We start from the raw sequence: 12443 nt of genomic DNA on the forward strand, positions 1-12443 counted from the left end.
GACTCTTGGGAAAGGTTAGTTTCATCCTCTTTCATTTGGGAGTGGGTCATGTAGGAAAGTGCCTCTTTTAAACATGGTCACTCCTGCGTATATGATGTGATTTCAACTGAAAGTGCACTAGGTTCCTCCTAACGAGGTCCCCAGTGCCAGAACTCTTTCCTAAAACTGTGCAGTTGTTTCCCCAACTGGCAAATCCTTTAGCACCCTCTGTAAGTTCCTAGTAAATGGTACCCTTGGTACCTAGGGCCTGGGGTACTAAGGAAGGTCCCTAAAGGCTTCAGCACAAATTGTGCCACCCTAAGGGACCCCTCACAAAGCACATGACGGGCTGCCATTGCAGGCTGCGTGTCTTGATGCAGAAAAAAGTGAAAACCTAACACTGCATGCAATATATATGTCACTCCTCCAGCAGGTCTTGCAGCTCTAAGGCAGGGTGCAATATATTACTTGTGAGGGGATATCTGCACGAGCAAACATGCCCCTGCTATGGCATGGTCAATTCTCAGACATAGTGACTAGGGAAGCCATTTTAAATACATCTGCTGGACACTGGTCAATAAGAGTTCCCCAGCTACATGATGGCTTCACAGCAGACAGGAATGTCTGTATCAAACAGCTCATATTGATAAACCCATACTGATGCCAGTGTTGGATTTACCAATACATGCAACCAGAGGGCACCTCAGAGGTGGCCCTTAAAAACCTACCAGCCTCTGGTGCTTGCTGACAAGTGCGAGCCAGCCTGCCACCACCAGACCGGAGTATGACTTCCTAGGGTGGGAGCCTTTGCTCTCAGAAGGCCCGAAACAAAGGCTTATCTGGGAAGAGGATGTAATGCTCCCACCCACAGAATGTCCGAGTTCATTGTGGTTTCAGTCCTCCTGGACTCCCCGAAGTCATCTGTAGCCTCTGCATGCAGGCCCCGTCTCCCGCAGCCTCTGGGGGAGAGAAACCTCACACCTAAAGCCACCACTGCACCCGTCGCCTCCAGCCTGAGTTGAAGTGGGCCGCTGGTGTCAACGAAGTCCCCCAGATCTCCTGAGCTCGAGTTCACTGTGGTTTGACCCCTCCCGGATTCCCCAATGATACCTGCAGCCTCAGACCACAGGACCCCTCAACCGCGATGGCTCCCGGACACAGAAACCTGACACCAAAGGTGCCCACAAGCCCCTGAGCACCCCATGTTTGTAACCTACCAGTGGGTTGTCCTCAACTGACTTCGTAGCCAGGGCCTGCAGCCTTTTTCCATGGAGATTCATCTCCACAGAAATACATTGGGCACCCAACACTGTACTCCACCCTCTTCACCCGGCGGCCCCAGTGCTCCTCAAATGAGTGACCTGTTGGTGTTGTCCTGACCCTTGCTCAATACTCACCTTAAGTCTCAGAGATTGGTCCCGTAAGTCGTCATACAGTACCTGATTGCAGAACTTGTTTTTCCTCCCATAGGATAACATTACAGAACTCAGAAATTGCACTGTCCACTTTTTAAAGGGAAAAGAATTCATATTAAAAACATACTTACCTGAACGATTTTTGTCTGATGCCTAAACATATAAAAAGCTACTTACTATTTTTTATAAATTAGTGTTGATCTCCTTTTTTGAGTCATGTCTCAATTATTGACTATTGTATGTATTTGTAGAGGTCTTGTACTGCTCTATGTTAAGCCAGAGGCTGCTCGCCCACTCTATCACTAAATAAAGCACTTTGAGATTGCATAGCAAGCCCTGTCCGCTCACTGGGAAACCTCTGGACCCTTTACACGGTATTCACCTATCACATAAAGGGCTGCTTCCTACAAAAGAGGACTGTGATGCTGTTTACAAGCATCCAAATTAGTTTAGTATTTCATCTCCACTGCCATCAACAGCCGTCCTGGATGAGTGCTGTATCCACAACACATTTGTAAAGTACTTAGGTACAGTATTTTGTACTGGCATAGCTAAAACAAGCATTGGCAAAGATAATAGGTTTGGTGCTCTCATTCAAGCACTGGAAGAAAAAAATTAACAAAATGTCTGCTGCAGTGCAAACAAAGTAATAAAAGATTGCCTTGCTCCTACAGAACATCGATATGCTAAAGAATTAACTGTGTGAATGCAAGATAATTTTCATATGCCCCTTCTCCATTCCAATGGCGGTGGAAGGATATGACCAAACAGCTAAATATTAAGAAGGTGAAACAAAAACACTCTTGTGAGTTAACCCAAGAGGTCACTGGAAACCTGCCACAGACAACTTCTCAAGCCAACTGCTGAATGTTCCCAAGCCAATGACGCCAATGGCTGAAGGATGCTGAATGGCAGCCTCTTGAAGCAATTCAAAAGTACAGTATGTTCACCATGAATGCGGCAAGCACTCAGTACACATCAAAACTAAATATATTGGGTTATTGTATGGCAGCTATAGAACATGACAGCCACATCACAGTGCTCCTCAATTGAAAAAACTTGTAATAGGACTTACCATTTTTTAAAGCTGCAAGCAAGGAACACATGCAAGCGTCTAATAGATTCCCATCATAATCGAGACACAAAATATCGCAGTACAGTACCCAGACGAGCTGAAAAGGTGAGCATACAAATTCATTACAAAGTCACAAAACATTTCAACCAATTTATACTAACAGGATGAATAAGAGCAGGGGAAAGGAGTCCTGAGTAACTGAGTTTTGATTGAGGAGCTCCAATGTTGTAGTCACATTGTATTGTAAAATACTTGGTTATATACAGAGCACAGTGCTATAAAGAGAACGATCTGGAGTTCTCTAAGCAATGCCTTTTGGAGTTCTATGGAAGAAATAACTATTCCAAATATTTTTACAAAACAGTTTTATCTTTCCAAATGGGCAAAACAGTGATTACCCAATGTAATTACAGAGCTACAAAAATTCTACAAATTCGAAAGCACGGTATCCAACACCCAAAAGGTTATGTGTAAGGAGATTACTCATGTAAAATTCAATGTCAGTTTTTGGTTATATGACCTCCAAACTTCACCTTTACTACAAAGCCAACTAATCCAATTATCTTGCCTGATGCCCAATGATCACAAAATATTATACATTTGACAACTCAGATTAAAAAAAATAACTTTTGTGGAATGACTTCAGTTAAACATTGTTACATCCAAAGAATTAGGCCCACCTTTGTGAACAATGCATTTATAAAATATTACGTTTCACTATATACAACCTACACACCTATTTCTTGGAGTGGCACAGTGGAAACTACATTTGGACACAATGAAGCATCCATTCACAATTATTTAATTATTTAATCGCAAAAAGAGGGCTGTCACCACACAAAGGTATGAGGAGATAGGAAAGCTTGCCACATATTACATTTCCATACAAGCAAGACAATGTAATTTACGTAATGGACTATCAACTTTCTCATCATTGAAGGCATAATTTGAAACATCTTAGAGCAGTATTAGCCAGCAAAAAATAATATTTAGATATAGTACAAGACAGCTGCACAGTGCCTACCTAGGTCTCTATTATCGAAAGCGCCTCGGGGACTCAATAATCTTGTGCAATGTCGGCACCTCTGAGGCACTAGGGTTTTTCACAGCCCTTTGTATATTAAAGATTGTGCCACTGCTATATGTGCACCCGTGTGATGTCAAAGGAGAAGTAGAGAGTGTTGCCTCATTTTAAGGTTTCGTCTGCACAGCGCTTGCATAATCTCTCCTAATTTAACAACAAAAAAAATCTTAAAACTGACTCACAGCCTGCCCTCCTACTTACCATTCTTAGGTTCCAGGTCAATCTAATTTTCTGGCTTCTCATTGACCAGCAGTAGTATCAGGCTCACGTCATCTAGGTTCACTTTCCCTTTTCTGGCTGTTCCTTGGAGCCTCTACCAACTACAGTTTCTGGTTGTAGCCAATGGCTGGTGGCCAGTGTCCTTCCACTAGCCGCAGTCTTATTGAGGTACTTATTTTTTAATTACATTTCATAAGATTGTATGTGTTTTCCGACAGTCTCCCCTCCTCCCTGTAACAGAGCCCGTTGATCCATGTCAGCACTTCTACCAGCCTCCATGTTATATCATCATGTATGCACTCTTCATTTATGAACAGTGGCTGAGAAAAGTTTTATGTTTTTGTGAGAGAGCAGCAGGTGACCGGGTGTTTCCACACAGTGCAGTAAAAATGCCTTTAGTGACCTTGAATTGGGTATTTGCATCGGAAACAAAACGAGCCATTCAGGGATATGGTTTACAGAATGCAGGGTGGCTAAATTGCTCTACCTTCCAACAGACCAATTACCACACCCATTGCCATTTGCATTGCCGTATGTTCTCTGCCAAAAAATAGGGAGCCGAAAGCTCAGCAGTGAATCCGCTGTCTTGCACTGCAATAAATCACATACATTGGTCACCTCTTAATATACTACACTTACCTCTGGTTTTTTTTCCGAGCTGGCTAAAGCACATTTTCTCTCTGCCTCAAGTGTTTTGTCTGTAGTGGATTGTCATGTGCGCTTAAGTAAATGCAATAACCATGAAGAACCAGAAATAAGTATGTCTTGGGGCTGGTAAAATGTTTTGTGTGATGCATGGTTCCATTAGTAATTTGATGTCTCGTGGTTTGAGGATTTCAGTCGGAGAAAAGTGCAATGTAAACTTTCCAAAGTAGAAACCGGCAAAATGAACTAAATTTAAAGGAAATGTAAATGCACTTAATCCCAAAATGTATTTTAAATGCAGACTCTTGTGCATGTTAGCACTCTCGCTAATTGCCTCCCTTCTACCCCCATTATAGTCTCTTTTACTTAGAGGGAAATCCGCTGATAAGGCTTGGAGTGTTTTACATAAGCGCAAGTTACAATACACAAGGACACATTTATTTTTACAGGGTTGGGGAAATCTCTCTTCCTAAATGACAAACATCAATTTGTAACTCTGCCACCGTTTGTCCCTTACAATTACCACTAAGTGCAGATCTGCTGTTGATGCCCTGCTAGTCCCTGCTTTACCCAGAATCACAGTATATTGGCCCGGTGCTGAGGCTCAAACCTGGCTCCCCAGCTCCAAATTTGCTCTGCCATAACACCACAGTTTCTCAATGCTTAGTGTTACAGCGAACTGCACTTTGCCATGCAAGTAAGTACAATGAAGCAAAAGGTATTCCAAAAAGGAGAGAGTCCAAGCCACAAACTTCCTGTGTAAAATGCCTTTTTCGTAACCGTGGGAGCTTAACCAGGGGACATGGACCCTAGTCCCCCAAAAGAAATGCACTAGTGAAAAGAAGGTAAGGTCCCACTGAATGAATGAGATAGAGTCTGGTTATCATGCAGTCGCTGAAGTTCATAGAAGAAACTGCGAAGAGAGTCTTAATTGCTCTAAATCGAATCCTTTATTTTGGAAAACAGGTGAGCTCCTAGTTGAAATACAACCAAGTAGGTCACACAAGAAAGCAGAAACTCAGCCAACACGTGTTTCGCCCCACAGGCACGTACGCCGGGGCTTTCTCAAGGCATTGTGTCGACAAGATTAGTTTTGCAAAATAATTTTTCAGTTGTGTAAACGCTATTTATATTAGATATTCTCGAAGAACAGTCGAAGCCAGTCAAGTATTTAAATAATCGCGTCCGTCGTCATTGTCATGAACAGTCATGAACGCCATTGTCATGAACAGGCCCCTGTCATGAACAGGCCCCCAGATACTATCTCATTCATTCAGTGGGACCTTACCTTCTTTTCACAAGTAAGTACAATGAGTACTTGTTCAAGAATACAAAATACGTTGCAAGTAAAGGGAAAATAACAATTTTAACTTGTTTCTACATGCATAGCATAAAGTAAAAAACAAAATTCTATGACGTGGTCTGGGCAGGTCATATCGCATTTAATGTTACTTTAAGCTATGCAGCACAGCAGCTCGCACCGATGTGGCACGTCATAACACCTTTTTTTTAATTTATTTTTTTACTTTAAGACATCCTGCACAGCAGCTCACACTGCTATGTAACATGTCTAAAAACATTGTCAAAAGCAATAGATTTAGCAGAGGCGAAACCTATTGGTTTTGCCATTGCTTGTTTTTAATGCATCCAAGTAGTGCTATCAGTTGTGTTAAAGCAGAGGGCATTTCAGTTATTTCTACTAGCACTGCAGTAGTCTTTAGACAAAATGTATAAATTCAGGACTAGGCTAGGTGGAAGAAGTCAGCAGGTGCATTTTGAAATCAATGACACTCTGGTTTATTGTGCTATCAATTTGGTTGAGAGAAGCAGGAGAACCGTAATTGTGAGCTTATGCCTATAGTTTAGGGAAATCTCCTGCTTCTGCACAGCAGCATCTCCATATAATATAGCCTATTTCCGCATCTGTCTTTCTCCCATCTGAATTCTGCTGATACTGTGTTAACATAATTGTCAGCAAACATTGCATACAATTTAGATACCCATCTTCAAGTGTCGCCAGAAGTTACGAAGTGGGTCAGTGGTCCAAATCCTGATGGTTCTTCAGGGTCACCAAGCTTGGTAACAGACCACAGTTTAAGCATTTCTGTTACACATGACTGTAATGTAGGGGTGAGCAGGGGGTTGATTATGATTGGTAAAGCTGGAGATTATAGTGTATTACTTGTTCTGCATCCCCACTAGCATTCCACCATGCCCAACAAGCACATATCATTGTTTGGAACAACCATGTGAGTTTTATAGCGATGACTTTTGGGAGCATCCCTTGAGTCACTTTATCATTTTTTGCTACACAGTGTGTGGCATGTCATTCCCCCAAGAGAGCTTTTCTTGGCCATGAGGCTAAACTGTGGCAACACTAGCTAACTTAGGAGCCACAGAATGATAAACATATTGATTATAAAGATGTTTTTTCAGATGAGATGGATGTGCTACTACACAATGTGCTGAGCTCCTTACTTACCATAGGGGAGAGGCCACCAAAACCCAAGTTTCATTGCACAAATGTAAAGAGTACACATACTGGGAGGTTAGCCTCTGCCCATTGAATAGGGAGGGTCATGTGAATCTATGAAAGAGAACTCTGAAGAACTGGACTTACAGGTGAGTAATTTCTTCTCCAGCACTGGATGTTTCATAGAGTTACATGCTTAAATCAGTACCAACAAACAGGCAGGCTCACCTTCAATGAAAATGATGCACAGCTTTGCTTAACCTACTGAGATCTGCTGTATTCAGATTCACGCAGTAATGCTTATACACATGTCTTCTTTTCCACGTCACTGCTTGGTATATGACTGGTAGCAGCACACTACATAGAGTGCAGCCGTCACCAACATACTCTTGGTTGATTGCACGGTCATGTTATGCTCCAGGGGATACTCTGCTTTATTGTGGCCGTAGTTGATGCAGGCTGAAAATCAGCTGGTAACACATTGCTTAGACAGTGGTCGACCTCTGCAGGATGCCTAAGCAATGCTAAGAACCAATCATTTGCCCTCATATCCTTAGTTCAAGTCAACATAAAATATGAGGTAACCACATACATCCAGTGAATGCAGTGTCCCCTCTTCGCAGAGCTGTGGTAGGTCCATTCAGGTGAAGAACACAGTGTAGCTTAGGAATGAAGTTTGGATTAGTGCTGAAAGTGACTATCTTTAGTGAAAATTAAAAAAGGCTACCTAATCATGAAATCTGAAATCTCTCCTTCTCGTCTTGCTAAGGTGCAGGCCAAAAAAAGTGTCACTTTGCAAGAAAGTTCCTCTCAGTGAATAAGTTTGAGGGTAAAGGCTTTATCTGGGAAAGGACAGTTCTAGGTTTTCCCAGACTGGGGAAAAAGCTATGAAACCTTTCTTCATAAAGTGCTTGATGACCCTTTGGGAAAATATGATGAAGTACTGCTGAACGTCCCGAATCTTGAAAGTGCCGTCAGGACACCTCTACTGAAGAGTATTTCAGTCTTTCCTTGTTGAGCTGAATTAGATACAAAAATAGGTGATGGTGTTGAACAAAAATGTTACATTATCAGTTTTGGGCATAGCAGGTGCATGTGGTTGTCTCAGTATCGCCCTACCTAAACTTCAAATGGTCAGGAGCTAGGTCTGCAGACTGAGATTTCAGGTCTCGAGGCAGGATTTCCAAGCTGTGCCTGGTGAAAAGCATCAAAAGGATCTTCAGGAGGACTGGTGCATGTCTGAACAGCCATACCAGTTTGGTGTACCAAACCTGGTGCAACAACACTAGAGATAATAAAATAAGAGAGATTACTCCATCTTGTCCTTCCTTTGCACCTTAGGGATGTAGCAGCAGGAAGGTATAGGCAAAAACGGTACCCACCACATCATCAAGAAATCATTGACCTTGGAGCCCATTAGCCAATATCTGGTTGAGTAATCACAGCATTTTTTGTTTTTCCTGGCTGCAAACAGATCTAAGGTGGGGTGACCGTACCTGCAAAACTGTTACAGATAATCCTAGTGGAGCTCCCACTGTTCAAAATGTACACTATGGCCCAATCCCATTGACACTGTGCCTCCTTCAACAAGGTTTAAGACTCCAACAGGGTTCAAGACCTTGTGGCTCCTGTTTGACAATGTAATACACTGTGTTCGAGCAGTCAGTTCTGATCAGAATGACCTTCTTCACAAGGCATAGCATGGAAGCCTGTAGTTTCAGTCTGATGGCGCGTAGCGATGCAAAACTGATATGGGGTGACATCTCTTCTATCTACAGACCTCTGGATTAGAGGATCAGCATGTGAGCTCCTCAGCCATCCATAAAAGCATCTGGAATTATGAAGAATGCCCAGAATAATTTTAAAGGGCAGATATGCCTGCCTTGAGGCACAATAGAAGATCTTTCTTGAGGCACCAAGTGACTTTCATAACGTTGCCCCATGAGCCTATGGACTGATTCCTCTGTGGGTCTAGCTCTTCTTCTTGGACCTGTCTCCTCTGCAGCAGGCAGGATGGAATGTGTCCCATGGAGAAAGACCTAAGAGACAACAGTTATTTATAAGTTCTAACTGATGCTCTGCTGCTGGCAAATACCTGTGGGCAAAACGTGAAGGTTTGTGACCTCTAACCCATTTGCTGATCTAGCATGGAATCGGGGACAAAGTTTGAACATTGAGTGTCAAGTCAAAGTGAGGAAGCACAGATGCTTGCAATTGTGCAGATCAGTCTACACTGCTTTCTCTAGTCACTTCTGCAGGTCGGAACAGCATTGTGGTCCTGTCTTAAGAAAGGTGGTAGGAGGCCAGGCATTTCATTAATATCTGGGAAGCGGATTTCAGGCTAAAAGGGAGAGATTTGAATTGATAAACTGCCCTGCTACCTACAATCTGAGTTACTGTTTGTTGCTGGGGTGAATGGGAATGTGAAGATATGCACCCTACAGATTCAGGGAGGTGAGAAGCTCCCATTTCTGCAAAAACAGAAGAAGCGCCTCTAGGTGACCATTCACAAATATTGTTTCCTTAAAAACTTGTTGAGTTCTCAGAGGTCTAGGAAAAGTCTCTGCTCTCCACAAGGAAATACTTTGGACAGAAGCCTAGATTTCTTTGGGCCTTCAGTGCCTTCTTGAGGGAGTCCGGCTTGTCTATTAACATACTGGGTGCCAAACTTTGAAGCATTCCTGCCGATATCTCTGATAGGTTTGACATCTTTGGCCACTGAAAGAGGAGAAAAATTGGTCATACCCAGACTGTAGTGATAATATTGACAAACTTGTACTCCATGCTGATTATAGGTTCCCACTAGGACTGTCTGAAGCCTCAAAAGGATATTACTGCGCCTGTCAACATTTAAAACCACTTGCAGAGCATGCTGAGTAAGTGTACGCCTTAATGCTATGTAGTGTGTCATTCGCATGCTTGCCAAATAAAGTTTGTCCATCAAACAGTTTATCTAGCATTTTGCACCTAAGATAGCATTGCCTCCTAAGGACTGCCCCTACTAGCATTTGACTAAGTACTGTTTCTGCTGGTATTTTACACATCTCTAGCAATGTTGATGACAAAGGTGTTGGTCCCTTCCTTTGGTTACAGCATTAGGTACTTTAGGTCTGTCTTCTTATATCAAATCAAGCATGGGTGGATGAGATGTTGTGTCACAGTTGATGGCTGTACTACTCAAGGATTGCCAATGGCCTCACTGCATTTATGTATAAAAGAAAAGGTGGTCCCTATTGGAGGGGTGGGGGGGGGGTAGAAGTGTAGCCCTTGACTTTCTCAGCAGTAGTCAGACAATAAAACCTCCCCATAGATACGTTTTTTTTTTTTGTAGTTCATACATTTCATTTTTCTCTATGAACAAAAACTTGCAAAATGTCATACTTTTAGTGATGCCACAGTGTAGGAGAATCAAGTGAACACAGAAGTGCACAAGTGATATTTACAAGATAATATATACAAATGTGACTGATAGGGATCCTGTGATCTTTTGTTCACCACCCATATTAAGCGTTTATGGACATCACCGTCACTGAGCCAACTCTGCACTCTAAATTGTCTACGTGCCTACCATCCTCATCTGGAGGGGGAGAATCAGAATTAGGTGTAATCTGAATTTTAGAGTGCCTCCAAAATGCTGCTATGGTAGATTACAGTCTGGGACGGCATGCGAGACATGCAGGAGCAGAGTTGAGTGCCTTGCATTTGTGTTCTGCTGTGGAATACCTGTCTGAACTGTTGCCCAAGTTGTCATAACCTTAAGCCCTTCCTTCCCCACACAGTTCTGGAGAGTGATCAGTTTGTCATTCCCCTTGGTTTCACCCTGACACCAAACAAGACGCACTACTGCTCCACAGAGGACAACAGAAGATCAAATCTCTTGGCTGCCCTTTCCAATAAGCCATGGAAGCAGATGATGTAGTCAGAGGAGTAATTGGTTGTGGGGGTGTCTTAGCTCCTTCCTAAAGTATGGTAAAGTCCCTCTGTTCTTCATCTTGTTGATAGCCTTCTTCTTTGGAGTCCTGCTCCTACATGTCGTTCTCACCCGAGCCCCTGGAGGGAGGGTGTGTGTGGGTGTAGTGGGTGTTTGAGGATGTGCATAGTGAAGTTGTGGTTGAGAGATTAGATGCTGGAATGCCTCCAGCACTTAAGCACATACCGGTGTTGGTATTCTCTATGGGACCTTCTGGTGAGGGCTCCTCCAGAGCATATCATTCATAATCTTTCGGATTACAGAACTTTTCTTCAAAATTCCTGCTTCGTGGTAATCCACAATAACCCTCTTCGTCATATGCTGGTATGTTATAGATACTCAGTGGAGTAGGGTTATAAGTTATGTCTGAAAATTGTTCTTGGTCGCTGATGTCTGCATCCAACTCTGAACCCAGGATGCAGACAGGAAGGTGAGCAGAAACCTTTAACAGCAAACGCAGCTAGTATGATGGGTAGATAGCTCAGTCATCATCGATATCTTTCACAAGCTGTTGTTGGCAAAGTGTAAACCGAGGTGGAGATTGATGCAGTGGTAGCTGTCAACTCTGTGTGTGGGGTGAGGGGATGGGGAAATCTCAGTGGCAGAGTCATCTTTGACAGGACTGCTGTTAATTGGGCGATCACTGACAGTCTTTCTGCCTATTGGCAGGATGGCAGTTAGTGGTGTACTCCACATCAAAGATACCAAGACTTACATCAAAGATGTGACGGATGACTACAAGGATGTCGTTGACAGCACCAATAAGGGTTGTGCTGTCAGTAACAGTAAATTCTTCCCACTGATTATGGTTTTGGACAGGAGGACAGGCTGCACCTCAGAATGTCTGCACCGTATTGGGCCCAGATTTCTCACAGCCTTTTTTTGATGCTCCCAGCACGACTTGATTTTCCTCTCCGCAGATGCGAAAAGGGACACGTTCTGGTAAAATCTAGTTATGGAAGTTCAAAGAGATTCTTTTCTCCATCATTTTTGAGGAAGTGTTTACTAGAATTACTTTGCACACATCATCCCCTGATGAGAGGGCATCCCCTCTAGAAAGGAAAAGCCTTTTTTCCCCTTTCTTTATATTTTTTTTTTTAAGGAGCAGCAAGGCAGACCTCCCTTATCCTTGGGGTCCTTGATAGAAATGTTTTCCAGATGTCACATTTAGAAGCTTCTAAGCAAAAGATGGAGACAATATAAGCATCAAGAATGTGGATGATCGGTGTAGATGCCCCTTCAACCACAGGTGGAACAAGCTTTGAAGACAGACTTTTCCTAATCTGCCATTATCATAGTTGGAAGTGCCTCCCCAAAGCAAGAGAATCTCTAGGGAATCCTTCAGAAACAACTCATGGTTGACAGAAGATTAAGCTGGCTGTTGTTCAGGGAAGGCCAGGTAGATGCCAAAATTCTAAAATAATATTTTTAAGTACTAAAGAGCCGAAAACTTTTCAGGGACACCCTCAAAAAATGAACAGGAGAAACAGGAGCTATGCTTGCCTCTAGGGAGATTTCAGCAGATCTAACTCACTGGCCCACTCAAGTTGGAGTTGTTTCAAATGAGGTGGCCTTGGGCCTAT

General features: G+C 42.9%; 1 protein-coding gene across 1 annotated transcript in view; it reads right to left on the minus strand.

The window, feature by feature from the left end:
• EXOSC8 (exosome component 8) overlaps positions 1–12443 on the minus strand; it is a 293056-nt gene that overhangs the window by 143248 nt on the left and 137365 nt on the right. Inside the window, exon 8 of the mRNA XM_069205514.1 lies at positions 2470–2566. Within this exon, the coding sequence (XP_069061615.1) occupies positions 2470–2566 (97 nt within the window). The remainder of the gene's footprint in view (positions 1–2469; positions 2567–12443) is intronic.

This window comes from Pleurodeles waltl, chromosome 8 (genome assembly GCF_031143425.1).
Source record: "Pleurodeles waltl isolate 20211129_DDA chromosome 8, aPleWal1.hap1.20221129, whole genome shotgun sequence".
Lineage (NCBI taxonomy): Eukaryota > Metazoa > Chordata > Amphibia > Caudata > Salamandridae > Pleurodeles > Pleurodeles waltl.